The 16,023-nt window shown below is 44.0% G+C and overlaps 1 protein-coding gene across 2 annotated transcripts in view; it reads right to left on the reverse strand.

The window, feature by feature from the left end:
- Window positions 1-16,023, reverse strand: part of ipo11 (importin 11) — a 100,368-nt gene that overhangs the window by 40,549 nt on the left and 43,796 nt on the right. For both annotated transcript variants that reach the window (XM_086173423.1, XM_086173424.1), the window contains 2 exons: window positions 10,041-10,156; window positions 8,828-8,904 (listed from right to left, as the gene is read on the reverse strand). In XM_086173423.1, the coding sequence (XP_086029549.1) occupies window positions 8,828-8,904; window positions 10,041-10,156 (193 nt within the window). The remainder of the gene's footprint in view (window positions 1-8,827; window positions 8,905-10,040; window positions 10,157-16,023) is intronic.

Here is a 16,023-nt window from a genome sequence, read left to right on the forward strand (position 1 = left end):
CCACGCGCCCTATAGTGCAGTGTGTGTGATGTCGTTGTAAGGCGGACGTAGTAGAGAACACCATGAGAACGTTAAAGGGGGAAGTGTGTGCGTTGATCGTATATAAAAGAACAGGTGTGTGCGTTATGCAGAACATCGTTGTTTTAACAACCCTGAAAACATCACCGACAAACACTTTCCACATCCCGGTGAGTCACTGTGGAGAAGAAGGGCACCAGCACGGTAGCCATACGCGCAACGGGGCACGAAAAGTCTTCTTGGAGACCACGGTTTCACAAAGAGTGGAAGGCAGCGAATGGATTGTAGATGCTCGGGCTAACGTGTCCGCCGGCACCGTTGTTCCAGCTTTCGCAAAAGCCGGCATCATTTCCGATGAGCCGCTCGGCACGGAAAGTGACTCTGACAGTGAAGAAAGTGAACCCGGCATGTTGGATGGAGATTTAGCGCAGATGTTCAAATCAGAAACAGAGGATGAGGACTTCCACGGGTTCGATTGATGATGATTACCGGTAAGAAAAATGTAAATACCAAACTCAGTTGAGCTCCCGCTCTGCTTTTAAATACGCATACTTGTATGCTTGTGTGTGTGTTGTTGTCGTTGTAAGACGTACGTAGTAGAGGACACCGTGAGGGGGAAAAGTGTGGGCGTGGATTGTGTATAAAACCCGCGCCCTATAATCAGGTGCGCCTTATGTGTGTGTTAAATACAATAATGGCACACATAACTGAGACTACGCCTTTTGGTGCAGTGCGCATTATGGTCGTGAAAATACGGTAGGTTCTTTCCTTGGATGCTCAAAAAGGTGAAAATGTCACTCGAGAAGAAGTTTTTTTGTACTCCAGCGGACCCTCGCTACTTCACGGTTCGGCTTTTGTGCCCTCGCAGATTGTTTTTGTAATTCAGTTCTTGCGATTCAACATTCTTTAGCATTTTTTTTTTGCAATATTTGCCTTTTTTTTTTTTCCCAGGAAAAAACAGCCACATTCTAGCCTAATAAGAAAAAAAAACTTAAAAAATAAAGTAAAATTTAACTTAAACTGATTTCATAAAATAATCAAAATACAGGATCTCCATTGCAGGCACACATCCTGACGACATCCTGACGACATCGACGGCTTAATGGACCGCCATTCGGATCGGTTTTATAAAACCGTGTTCAACCAAAAAAAAAAAAAAGCAGAGGCAGCAACTGTCTATTTCAATGTTTCTAAAGAGAAAAATGCCAGTAAAGCGAAGGGAGGTTGACAAAGGGTTAAGTGAGGGTTAATATATCTGTAAATACCATCAAAATGATCACATCTCTGCTTTGCGGAAATTCACTTTCCCAGAGGCTTCTTCGGCTGCAGCCATGAGATTTATCAGAAAGTAAACTGCAGCGACTGCATTACATTTCAAAGTTATGAAGGTTCTTTCAATCGCCCGCCTCCATCTAACCCTTCCTGTCCTCTTTCCCTCCATCCATAAACCTCCCGTCTGCTCTTCCTCTCGCCTCCTTCTCCCCAGATCTTCCCTCTTCTGTCCAAGTCCAAAGCATCTCATGATGACTTTACCTCCAGAACATCTCCCTCTGAGGAACTCCTCCCCGATCAATCCCTCCTCCACCTGTCCATTCATTCCGGCTGACGCTCTGCTTATCGCACAATGACCGGCTTCTGATTTGTATAATTTTAAAAGGAATCATTTCATGCACCTTCCTAAAGGGAGATATCAAAACATTTTATGCGAGGATGTGAAAACTCACATTCGCTTCACTGAATTTCAGGTGAATAAAAAGCTGTTTGTAAATAGCTCGCCCAATCTCTACCCATCAATACGCCACCACAACAAGATGTTATTTCCCCCCTCGGTGCTGACAAGCCGCGCGCCTACAATAGCAATATCCTCTGAAGGATAGCTTGGTATGAATATCAATACCAGACAAAGGAGAGATACAGGTGTTCATATAAAGAGGGAAAATGATATGAATTCTCTTTTGAGGCTCAAGTTTAGTCGAGGCGCTGAGAGATCTGAGGCTTGGACTTGATAACCCCCCCCCAACACACACACACACACACACACACACACACACCCCACCCGCCGTGATATTGGAAATGAACCCGGGGGACGCCAAGTACCTGAATTTGAATAGAAACACGACAAATAGGAAGTAAATTCATTTCCACGCCCGCGTGGGCGCCCGTTCGCAATTTCTCCGTTTCGCGCTAATATGGCGAGGACAATGAGAAGGGGAATTCGCCGGGACTGCGCTTAATGTCTGCGTGCGCTTTTGCTTTTTTGCCTTTTTCACATTACGGCGTGAAAAGGTGTTCACGGGGTTTAATGAGGTTTTTCTTGCCGGGTCCGAGTTCCTTCCGTTTCCACAACGGAACAGTGGCCGACACTGATAACGTTATTAATACAACATTTTGGTTTCCAAGGTGCCAAATTTGAAATAGAGACGCTTATAAGCGTTAATTGCATGTGCCGCACACGACAATAACAACACAGAAAAATGAAAAGGCGCGGCAGGAATATGCACAGGAAGTCATATTAAGAAAAATGTGTGCATCTGTGCATATAAACATTAGAATATTTTGTGAATACTGAGTATGCAAAGCAGGATACTGTTATCAATGCAATTACATTTCCACAAAGACGTGCGGCTGCAATCACACACACACACACACACCCCCCACACACACATACACACACAGTGACAAGCAAGGTAATTTTCTGTGATCAAAACTCACGAAACAATCGCGGGAGCGGTGACAGGGCTTTGGTCATTGTGCCCTTCATGGAGCTGGGCTTTAGCTCCCCGGCTAACCTCCATATTAACAGGAAAATGAGTCTCACATCTGAGCGTGATAATCGTCTCTGAAGTGCCTCTAATGACTATTGGCCGTGCCGCTAAAATCTGATTTGGTTTGCCAAATTGTGTTTTACACATGCTACAAGGACGGCCCGCCGCGGACACCGAAGCCAGCCGGCGCCGAGTAGCCTAATGAAATTAAACCGCGGTCTGGACGGTTTGACAACGCATGAATGCAATTTTTTTTTTTTTTTTCCCATTGCTGTTGGGAGTCTACGTTTGGTTTTTCGCTTTGTTTTGGCGTGAAAACTGACTTTCGCGTCGGTTGGCAAGGAAAGCGGCGCCGGATCACATTAACCGGTTCGCGCGCGCGCGCCGATAGCGGTGGAGCTAACCGGGTTATCGGGAGCAAAACGGAGGAGTTCGTTAATCACCGTTAATCAGGAACTCTTGCGCTCGCTTCAGGAGCATCGGCAACACGGTCGCTTGAAATTTGGACGTTGCTGAAAGAAGAGCGGCGATCGTCGAGGAGGAGATTCGGGCGCGGATGCGACGCTTCCCTGATTCAAGACCGGTTTTTCGCCAAATGCCCCCTCCGGTTACGACGTTAAAGATCTGCGAGGGCTCCGCGGGCGGGACGATACAGTTAAAATTAATGTGGCTGCGTAGGACCGTGTGGCAGGGATACAGATGGTGCTGCCGGTCGAAAATGGGAGCCAAGGCGAGGCTCTTGACATTCTAATTAGGGAATTTGTTGCTCCGTTTCAGCAGTGATGAAGCGCGGCTCTTTATCAGCCAGGCCAGGTCACACACTTGGCAGGCTGTGACGCCGAACCTAGCCAGACTCTCTCCGTGCCCGGCGTCCCTCGGGGCGTTCGGCATGACTGTATCACCGGATGTTGCGCGTGAAGCCAGCCAAAGATGGCGACGACTAAAGTTTTCCAAAGAACACGGCGGGGGCGGGACGCGGGGGGCGGAAGTTCTTCTGAAATGCTCGTAAGCGAACGAGAGCCGCTGATAGCTTCGCTTCGTGCTAATTTCCTTTGACCTGCGATCATTTCTCGACATATTTCATCCAAGCGGCTTCAGATCGGTCCTCAATTTCCGGACGTTTAATTTAAATTGCATCCAGGGCAATTTAATGAGCTGAAAGAAGAGCTAAAATTGTGCCGCGGATGGAACAGGTGAGGCGGTAGATTAGCGGGGAAAGGCTCCATCGGTAATGCTTCGCGAATGGCGTTTGAGTAACCGTTCACGTGAACCCCCCCCCCCAAAAAATGTGACATTTCCAGTCTAATAATTAATAAAAGGATATTTCAAGACAAATGTTTTGTGAAGTCTGCATGGAAGTGACAACCGGCGTTAAAGAGTATGATGATGAAAACCTCAAAAGGAAGCTTTTCTCATCACTACCCAAATCAGGATTGTCCAAAAATGCATGTTTTTGTCAGTAATTCAGTGCGTCCTCATTCCTAAATGCTTTTTGCTTTCACACAAAACGGTACTTTTATTGGGTTTTATTAATTCCTTCGCCTCCCTCTATCCGTCACGGCCCGAGACATGCGGCGCCCGCTGCCGCTGAGACACATTTCAGAAGAGGACAAGTTTCTGCGACTAAAAAAAAATAAAAAATAAATCAGCTCTCGAAATTTACTTCCCCCCGTCAGCGAAGACTGCGAAAACCCCCTCTCACACAAGTGCTACCAACATGATATTATACACTCACCCAAGTGGGTTGTTCCTAAGAGAGCAAATAAGGTGAAACAGGTATTAAATGTTCCATAAAACCGCTGGTTTGCCAGCACAAAGGCCGTGTTGCTGCCTCCCATCCATATTAATTCATTTATCACCGGAGTGCAGTGAAATAAAAAGCATATGCTGATGAGGAGCGGTCATTTCTACAAAAAAAAAACACCCGAGCCGATCCTTATCTGAGCTCGGGTGTCGCTTTTTTGAACGTCTGCCTCCCTGTTTGGTTTTCCCGACTTCCGGTGCGTCCCGATTTTTAAATCCTTTCGTTCGCCAGCGTCTGTTCTTAAATTCTGATTTCCAAGCCACGCTGTAAGCTAACGAAACGCTTGGACGAGGCCAGATAGGCTACGCCCTGTATGCGTATATGTGTGTGTGTGTGTGTTACTGACTCACAATGAACAGGGGCATCGAATTGAGCCACTGCTTTTGGCGCACGCGAACACACAGCTACTTCTACGCACCACGGCAAGTGCCTTGTCCCGGGGCTGCGAGCTGGTGATGAATCACACAGCCGGTTCCGTTCAATCTGCCAACGGTGGGAAAGCGCCAACAAAAACAGGGCTGCTGCCCCGACCGCTCTTGGCTTCGCCGGAGCCAAAACAGAGATTCTCGCAGGCGTTCGCAGCCGGAGTCAAGGACAATGCGGTGGGTTAATGACCACAGATGTCATGATCACTCCATTTTTTTGAAGTTCAGAGGCTTTTTTTTTTCCGTTTTTTGCTTTTCGGAGGTGAATTATTGATTTGAATTGTTCCTCTAGGACCTGAGGACTTTCCAATCAAACCTACACTTCCTCTAATATAGAGATTATTATATTATAGATATTTGCCGACCGGTATCCCTCTGGATAACAGTTGCTCGGCAAGCCGGCGGCCGGCTGTCGACCCGATGAAAACATCCTTTGTTTCACAGCGGCGCTCCTGTGTCGGTTCTCTTGTGATGCTGAAGCCGCATTGGCTTTCTCTGCAGCGACGTTCCTGAAGGGCTCTAAGGTTGGAGGCGTTTTAGTATTTATTTAATCAGTGGCATTTCAAGATTTATATATTTGCTATATTTTCAGATTTATAATACCACCACCACAAAAACGGTTTCTTCCCATCGGCAACCTGCCTCATCAAGAATGCCCCGGTCCAACGTACTACCTTGCACTGCTTTGCACAACCAACCACGATCACCCTGATCTCACTTTATATTTCACTTATTCAATGCCTGTTACATGTTGTCTGTTAGGCACCGTCAACCAAAACAAATTTCTTGTCATTGCAAAATGACTTGGTGAGTAAAGCAATTCTGATACCGATCCTAAATTAAAAAATACAGAGAAGTAGGTTAAACTCAGAGAAGTATGTTAAACGGGTGCAGGACATGTCAGAGAAGTATGTTAAACTGGTGCAGGACATGTATGCTCGCTGTGAGACACTGGTACGGTGTGCTGTAGGGGTAACAGAGAGGTTCAAGGTGGAGGTGGGACTCCATCAGGGATCAGCTCCGAGCCCCTTCTTGTTTGCAGTGGTGATGGACAGGCTGACAGATGGGGTTAGACAGGAATCCCCATTGACCATGATGTTTGCAGATGACATCGTGATCTGTAAACAGGTAGAGGAAAATCTAGAGAGGTGGAGGTATGCTCTGGAAAGGAGAGGAATGAAAGTTAGTCGCAGCAAGACAGAATATATGTGTGTGAATGAGAGGAACTCGGGTGGAGCGGTGAGGCTGCAGGGAGTGGGGATCAAGAAGCTGGAGGATTTCAGGTACTTGGGGTCAACAGTCCAGAGCAACGGAGAGCGTGGAAAAGAGGTGAAGAGACGGGTCCAAGCAGGTTGGAATGGATGGAGAAAAGTGTCAGGGGTACGAAGAGATAGAAGACTATCAGCCAGAATAAAAGGAAAGGTGTATAAGACAGTGGTGAGACCAGCGATGATGTGTGGCCTAGAAACTGTTCCAATGACCAAAAGACAGCAGGCAGACCAAGAGGTTGCAGAGATGAAGATGTTGAGGTTCTCTTTGGGAGTGACCAGGATGGAGAGGATCAGGAATGAGTCTATCAGAGGAACAGCACATGTTAGATGTTTTGGAGAGAAGGTCAGAGAAGCCAGACTGAGATGGTTGGGTCATGTACAGAGGAGGGATGGTGAATATATTGGTAGACGGATGCTGGAATTGGAGCTGCCAGGCAAGAGGTGTCGAGGAAGACCAAAGAGAAGATTTATGGACGTAGTGAGAGAGGATATGAAGGTAGTTGGTGTGAGAGAGGAGGATACAGATAATAGGGTTGGATGGAGAAAGTTGACTCGCTGTGGCGACCCCTGAAGGGGAAAAACCGAAAGGAGATGAAGAAGTCGTCATCGTCCATGGTTCCATTCACGACCCCTTCAGGAGTATCACTGTATTTTTAATTTATGAATCTTCCTCTTTCAGCTTTCCCCTTCAGGAATCGCCACAGCGAATCAACCATTTCCATCTAACCCTATTTTCTGTATCCTCCTCTGTAACACTAACTTACTTCATATCATCTCGGACGACGTCCATAAATTTTCTCTTTGGTCTTCCTCTAGACCTCCTGCCTGGGGTCGTTCTGGAAACTCAAATTTCCTTCCACGAAGTGGCCTCCTCCGGGACAATATTTAACTTTGGCATTCCCACGGCCAGTGAGGGACCTCGGCAGGGGCTGGTGCGACACAAGTGTCTGCGGCTTGCACCTCAAGCTCCGAGCTCAAAAACAAACCAGCGAAGAAGAGGACACGGGCAACATGGAGGCAGAAGATGCTAGTTTTCACCCACTGCATGGCGGGACTAAAACCAAATACCAGATAGATTGAAGTGTTTTTAATCTTCTCTCTACATTGCTTCATCATGTGAAGAACCCTGTTAGCCGTCAGCTAACTCCAGACTTGTTTGTGGAGGTTCTCAGTCATCCAGGTCATGGTGAATTCAAAATCAAGTCAAAATCTTCTTGTCTCGGCCACTGGACTTACATTTCTTCATTTGAAGGCGTTTCAGCCCCTCGTCCGAGAGGCTTCTTCAGTTCTTCAGAACTGCAGTTGCCAAGACAAGAAGATTTCGACAAGAGCTACCTCATGGGTCCAATGTGTTGAGATTCCCGGAAAGCCCTCTGAGGCATAGCAGGCAAGAAGAGCTCGGACCTCTTCCTCGGTTCATTTCTCGCCGCTTCTGTCCAGTTCGTCACAAGTAAACAGCTGAGCAGTGACTGCTGTAGGTTTTAAAAATGGCGTTCTGTGGATCAGTTCAATGGCTCTGGCTTGGTAGTTCTAAAAATCACCAACCTCCCATAGATCCTATGGAACCGTTACTAGACGGAGTTGGAGCTACCGTATTTTTACTATAGGCACAATGAAAATCCTTACATTTTATCTTATAATCATATAATCCAGTGCACCTTATGTGCGAATTCTTGTTGCGCTTACTAACCCTGAACTATTTTTATCTGGTACACCGTGCTCAAACATTGGTCAAAATGTTTTGTGCGAATTTGAATTTGAGCGAATAAGCCGCTCCGCTCGACTGATTGTCGGACCGTTCCCACTGGACACGGGGACGTTGTATGAAAGTGGGTCCTTGGTTGATTATGGGTTACGACATCAGACAACGTTAGATAGCTAATTATGTAGAGCTGGAATACAACGTTGTCCCAACCTCACACTAACTTTAGGTGTCTGCTATCGCTGGTAACCGTAAAACCAATCCGATGACAGTGCATAGTATGCTTACCTCCGACCGGTACCTAATGTGCTTCAACGTGATATTACTGTACATTCACCCCCCGAAATGACAACTGTTAAGAGACATGCTTACGAAGCAGAATTCAAACTCAAGGCAGTAGATAGTGAGAATAGAGCAGCTGCGAAAGAGTTCGACATGAATGAACCACTGATACGGAAGTAGAGGAGGCAAGCGGATGAACCCCGCCAAGTAAGGCAGAGCAAACAGAGTTTCAGAGGGAACAAAGCGAGATGAATTAGATTAATAAAACTTGACTAAACTGACTGTTTTGTTTTATGTGCAGTATGTTTTATCATGCACCTTATGTATGAAAATAGACCCGTTCATTGATATTGTGCCTTATAATGCAACGCGCCTTATGGTCTGCAAAATACCGTAATAGGTTCTAGGAACTGAGGTCAATGCTTCTTGGTCTCTATGTGGTACGGAAGCATGAAAGAGTCGCAAAACTTGAGGTGAAACCAAAACGAGACGAGTCGAAATGACAAGTCCTACCACATAAATGCTTCCCAGGTGAATGAGTGAAAGAAATGTGGGCTCACCCAGCAGAGCGGACATGTTCTGGAAGATTCTGAGCAGCTCTGGCGTGATGGCAGGACTGTTTTCCAAAGTCACTAACCTGCATGGAGAAACGGGACAGAGGGTGATGAGAAGCGTGAAGGAAAGTAAAACATGAGTAAAAAGAAAAGTTGCAAAAGAAGTTACAAAGATAAGGTTTAACTTTTAACAAAATTTTCAGTAAGACAAGAAAACATGGACACAGAAAGGGGGGAAACAGGAGATAGATAGAATAATGGTAGAAAATGAATTCTGTATATCTATCCTGAAAAGACAGAAGAAAGAGGTAGCGCATGATTGTTCCTTCTAGAAAATGACTAGGAACCAGACAAGAAACTTTAAGATGATATCATCTTCCCGAAAGGAAAATGTTGGATGGCTGGGTTTCATATTAATGACTTACTAGTCAATTAGTTTCCACATGAATGAAGACTCGGGGACGATAATCAGTCGACGGAAAATAGCAAAGACGTTTTGGTTGAAGGCGAAGAAGAAGAAGGAGCCATTTAGCGCAAAACAACTGAAGATGAGCATGTTCGTGTGACACACACACACACACACACACACACGCACTTGACACAGCCGAATTCTACCGAGACAGATGGAGAAAGACGATTAAAGATGGGAGTAAGAAATGGAAAGAGATAAAGGGGGGGGGGGAGGCAGAACAAAAGGCGACTTCTGCAAATTCCATTCAATCGAGGAAAACCTTCTGGGGTTGCTGAGACGTTTTTGTTTTTTTGTTTTTTTTTCCCCCCCTTTTGACAAAAGCCTTACAGTAAATCAAAAAACAATAACGCAGAGGCGACACTGTGACTAACACGGCTCATTAGAAGCGCCATCCAGCGGCAGCGACCGCTGCCTGGGGGGGAAAAAAAAAAGGGGGGGGGGGGGGGGATTTATACAAAGTGCACTACTTTTCCGCAAAGCGTTCGGTTCTCCGATATGTGCTAAACCCGAGTCACAAAATAGGGCCGGTGACGAATCGACGACGACGATGATGCGAACGATGCAGGTGGAGGTGAAAGAAAAAGGATTCGATGGCTGCGGCGGTCGTGCATCACTGTGTGCCGTAAAGGGCATGGGAGGGGAAGGCGGGGATTGAGTCATAAATGCTCGCCTTTTGGCTGATTTTCTCTCCATATTCATAAGTTATTCATTTCATTATAGGCCCACAGAAAAGATGTGCATCCATACCACAGCTCCAGTCCGTCCTCCAACAAGTACACGTGGGGCGGCTGGGAAACGTCGGTGCTCAGCTGGATAACAGGAAGGAGGAAAGGGTACAGGTTCTTGCTTTCCGCCCCGAGGCCCTGCGGGAGCACAGGAGGTCGATGGAAACCGTGACAATTAGACAAACCTGACAAAGAGGTTTGTGGTTACAGACGGCGCCGACTTCCTTCACATTACCGCGAGGTAGGAAATGCCTTTATGTGTTTTTTGCGGCTCGCCGTTCGAGCGCCGCCGCGCGAGCAGGTCATTAGACGAACCGAGCCGAAGGCGGCGTTTCTGCGCCTGTGTTCAAACTGCTGCTAACCAGGGAGCCAATCCAAATTCAGAGGGCCGGTCTATGAACGACAGATGTGTGAGAGTTGTCTCGGATATATATATATATATATATATATATATATATATATATATATAGATATGTGTGTGTGTGTCCGGTCGAAATCGGGGGGAGGTATAAATTAGATTAAATATTGTGCAAACATCTGAATTGAAATTTGCTGAAAAGAAGATTGGAACTGTGCTTAAGGCCTAATGCAGGGGTCGGCAACCCGCGGCTCTTTCATCTTTACACTGCGGTTAATTCTTGTGTTAATTCTTTTTTTTTTTTTTTAATTTTAGTTCAAAGTTGGAACATTATTGTGATCTTGAAATATTAAATAAAATTATATTTGTTATTTTTCACCGCTCAAAATAACGTCACACTCGTGGAAGCCGGTATACTCGCCAGCCGCTAAAGTCACGATTTGCAGGTGCTGTGCGCAGAGGTCCCATAAACCAGGTAAAATAAATATTTATGAAGATATTTTGCAAATATTTATTTTTTATTGTTTACTGACAGTGATTTTTTCCCGATTTACTTTTAAAATTCAGGTCAAGGCTCCGCTACACGCTCTGAAAGCCCAAAGCTCAAAATGAGTTCATTACATAAATAAAATGTAATTTTCTCCGTAATACTTTGTGAATTTCAGAAGCAACACACTACACACTTGTTTATAAAAAGTGTAAAGATAATAAAAGCAATATATACAGTGGCGCCTTTATTTTAGACGTCAAAAAGTAATTGCGGCTCCCGGTGTTTTCTTTTCCGAGGAAACCGGGTCCAAATGGCTCTTTGGGTGTTAGGGGTTGCCGACCCCTGGCCAAATGCATGTATCTTTGCACCGGACATAGTCTCATATATATATATATATATACAAAATATGTATACATATATATGGTGGTATAAACGCTATCCAAAAAAAAAAAAAAAAAGGACCAATTGTCCCGGTCAAATCAATTGGGTTTGTAAATAAAACAATCCCTGCTTTTCACTTCTGGATGTTTCCTTGGTAACTTTCCTCGCGAGTGTCTGCGCTTTCCATCTCCCGCTGTAAAAAAGAAAGAGCATCTATTGTATTATCTCTGAGTTGAAGGAGGGGTGGCGGGCGGTTGGGGTGGAGGGGAGGCTTCTGCGTATCATCCAAAATTTGTTCAGCGGCCGGAGCGGCTCTGGAAGAAATGGATTGTTGGTGATTTCCAAACAGCAGGAGTCCCAGCAGGGTCGGCTCGGGCTGACAGCTGCCTCCCAGAGGAAACGGCGTCTCTCTTCATCCCGGCCCGAGCCAACTGGCGGGACGGCGCGCCGTTTACAATCCGACTATAATTGTATCAATACTTTACTAGTGCGCCAATGCACGGGACTGAGGAAATGAAATGGCCATTAAACTGTCACTTCACCCATTTTACAAGCTGCTCTGATGAACTTGGATGATGAGATTTTACCACCATGCCGTCTTTTTCTTTATTGTGACACATGGGAAATAAAGTACTGGTTATTTTCAATTAAAGAACCAGATTATGGGATTAGTCGTGAAAAACAGTGATCAGACACTAGATTATGTGTCTGTGGATTATCTTTGAATCCATCAGATTCCTAAATCCGATTCTTAAACGTCAGTTTTCCGATGCGTCCATTCAATCCGATGACTGACGAGGTCGACAGCCAGGAGATGAAGAATGAACTGTTTAGGCCAATCGATGCCAGCTTTCATTTGATATCCTCCTATATGGACTGCATAAGTAAAAAAAAAACAAAAAACGTTAACCACGTTAACCACCGAGCCGCCCAGGATATTTTCCTTGTATTACAAAATGTAAGATGTGTCAGATGGAATCGGGCGGCTCCATGTTTCCCCAGATGGTTCAGGGAACTGGCTGATGCATCGCAGTGGGCTTTTGAGGATCACTCAGATTTTGTGATGTCATTGATTCTGGTCCTCCGCTCTTCAGCGTTTCTTGGCTCATAGAAATACGGTGGACTCTCGCGGTTCGGCTTTCACGCCCTTGCCGCTTCGCTGATTTTTTTTGTAATTCTGTTCTTGCAATTCTTCATTCTTTAGCATTTTTTTTATTTTTTTTTACAGTATTTGAATGTTTTTTTCCATGATGAAATAGCCATATTCTAGCTTAAGAAGAAAAAAAATCGTAAAAATATAGAAAAATTAAACTAAAATTCATTTTGAATTAAAATTAAAATTCACTTTCCCGCCCTCATTATTTCCCAGATTTTTTTTTGTTATATGGTTCACACAATTTATCATTCTCTCGCGTTTTCTTTTTTTTTTTTTTTTTTTTTTTTTTACAGAATTATTTGAACATTTTCTTTCACGATGAAATGGCCATATTCTAGCCTGAGAAGAAAAAAAAACTGTAAAAAAATTTTGAAAAATTAAACTTAAAATTCATTTTGGATTAAAATCAAAATTCCCTTTCCCCCCTCATTATTTCCCAGATTTTCTTTGTCATTTGGTTCACGCAATTTATCATTCTTTCGGGTTTTCTTTGTTTTTTTTTCCGAATTATTTGAACATTTTCTTTCATGATGAAATAGCTATATTCTAGCCTGAGAAGAAAAAATTGTAAAAACATAGAAAAATTAAACTAAAATTCATTTTGAATTAAAATCAAAATTCCCTTTCCCCCCTCATTATTTCCCAGAATTTTTTTTGTCATTTGGTTCATGCAATTTATCATTCTTTCACGTTTTCTTTGTTTTTTTACAAAATTATTTGAACATTTTCTTTCACGATGAAATAGCCATATTCTAGCCTGAGAAGAAAAAACTGTAAAAGTACGGTAAAATCAAACTCAAATTCGTTTTAATTTAATAAATAAATAAAAAATAGCATCGGCTGAGTAGGTCCGTACTTGGCCTCATCAGTATTCATCTGCACAACTGCTGCAAAGCAAAATGATCAGCATTCAAGTTTCGGCGTATTTTCAATGGTGTGTACCCTCTAAAATGATTTGTTAAAAAATTTAAAATTTGATTTCTTTCCAAGAATAATTTCTATTTATTTGACATTTAAGATTATTTTTAATTTACTAATTTACTGTACATTTTGTATTGTATTTCATTTGTGTTGTATTTATTGTACGTTACAATTATCCAATTATCCAAGCGATCCCGCCCCCCTCAGCTCCTTTCAGACTAGCAGCGGAATTGATAACAGCTTCCGTCATAAATAATGGCTGCAAAGAAACATCGTAAGTGAAAGAATGTCTCCAGACGAGGACTGGCAACTGAGGAACAACCACGACACACACACTACACACACACACACACATACTACAAACACAATATCACACTAGTTAGTACCTCGGGGTAGTTACTCTTTCTATTTGTTCAATTTTGCGCAAGTTCATTTCCATGTCAACGTTATATTTTGTGTAATATTATTTATCATCAGAACATTTTTACTTGTAAATGATGTCGATACATTCCGCCTATAGTTTCTAGTTATAATGCGTATATCCATCTGTATAATATGTGCCTAGTAATCAATCTGTATCACTTACACGAAACACCATGTCAAACAGTTAATTCATTTATTTCTTCTACCTGCACCGGCTGCTTTTTGTGCCTCTGGTTAGATGCTAAACTGTATTCCATTACCCTGTAGAATGAAAAAATAATGATAATAATAATGTAAAATAATAAATAAAATACAAGACATAGATGTAGACATTTACTTTACACTTGATATGATCCTTTTTACTCATTTACTGTCCATTCTGTGTTGTATTTAAATGTTTATTGTAAGTTGTTTAGTGTACTGTTTGAATGTGGGAAGTGTAATACAGTCAACGGTGGGTTGATAACGGAGATTGATAAAGGGTTGAGTGAGGTTTGTCGGATAGATCTAAATACCGTCAAAATTATCACGTTTCTACTTTGCGGAAATTCACTTTTCGCAAGGGGTCTTGGAACGTAACCCCTGCGAAAAGGGAGGGTCCGCTGTAGCGCAGTTTCCTTTCCGCATCCTGCAGATCGTCTGAGGTCTTCGAAAGTACGAGTTTGCTCGCAGATATAACCACGGCCCTGAGCTCACCTAAGAGCAGAACACACACATTCAGCACCCGAATTGATCCGAACGCACGCTGGAACTGCGTAGGACCACCTTGTTTGTCTGGCTTTTGCCTTCTGAAATATAATCTTCACATATGCGGTCAGACCCTCGTCTATCAATAGAAAAGAAAAGGCCCCCTGCCGATGCCCTTTCACAGGCCGGCGTCACTTCCAATTTCACTCAGAGCCCCAAAGTGGCTGACAATATAACATGGTAAAGGGTAATGAAGGGAGCGCGTCGGTGGTTGTGTGCGTGCGCGCGCGAGCGCGACCGCGCACAAATGCCTGTGTCGTAAAAAGCGAGGGGGAATAAATAATGAAGATCTTAACAGTGCGCCAGGGTCGCGCACTTTGTTTCACTGAAGCCGTGACATTAATTTAGCATGAATACGCTCCCTCCTGCATTCATGTGGAATAAAGCAGAAGGAGCGGAGCGCCAGCCGCATCCGGCGGGACCCTGCCCACATATTGAAAGCAACAAGTAATTAATGTTTCGCCTGCGGTATTCATTTTCCGAGTTCGAAACGGGTGAGCCGATGCGCCCGATCATAAGGTGCCTGATTTGGGCGCCCGTCTTCTGCTATTTGACGCTCGCGTCATATAGCGCATCCTGCTGTATCCTGTTGATGCAAACTAATATTAAATGTGTTTATCTTTGTCTCTTTAGTCCAGTGGTTCTAAACGCGGGTTCGATTGAACCCCAGGGATTCGGCGGTCGTCAAGACACACACCCGACTCGCATATTTGGCGATGACACGCCCCGCTAGGCCATCACTGGCCGCAGGTGATCACGCTACATAGCTAGCCGTGCTGCGGGAATTTTGGTGCATGTGATTTCGTTGTTAATATTTTAACCCCTTCATACTAATTATGACAAGCAAAGACAGAAAGTGTTCGGATGAATACGTAGAATATGGATTCACATGTGTAAACGGAAAATGATGGGAGTCAGCGTCCTTACTACATGAGTTGTCATGCTAAGTTATGATAATAACAATAATAATAATAATAATAATAGCAATAAGCATGAGCAGTAGGCTCTGGAGATGTCAGGGGTTCGGTGTCTTGCTCAGCATCACTTTGACACACGAGGAAGAGCCGGGAATCAAACCAGGAATGTTCGGTTCCAAAAACGATTGCTCAACTTCGTCCGTCGGGAGATGGGGAATACGACCACACAAAACTTGCTGAATTCAAGGTGAAGAGAGCCAGATTCCATGCAAAGGCGACTCTGCCTGTTCTCGGCTTTATATCCATCAGCAAACCGATCCTCACAGCATGAAGCTGCTTACCGGATCGCAAAGCACGTCTTGAATTTGAAAAAAACAATCGTGTTTTATTTTTCCAATAAAGACGAATGCGCATATGAAGCTGGAGGGATTCAGTACCTCCCGCAAGGTTAAGAACCACTGTTTTAGACAAAATGCGATTCAGTATCACGATCGAGCGCGTATAAATATCATGATACGATCCACAATAACAGGAGAATAAAGAATAAATACTTTTTTTTAAATGGCTATACTTAAATTACTGCAGGTTAACATTTGTAAAGCCAGGCAAAGT

Source organism: Fistularia commersonii, chromosome 26 (assembly GCF_037954325.1).
Source record: "Fistularia commersonii isolate RoL2024-O1a breed Wild chromosome 26, RoL_Fcom_v1.0, whole genome shotgun sequence".
NCBI classification, from domain to species: Eukaryota; Metazoa; Chordata; class Actinopteri; order Syngnathiformes; family Fistulariidae; genus Fistularia; species Fistularia commersonii.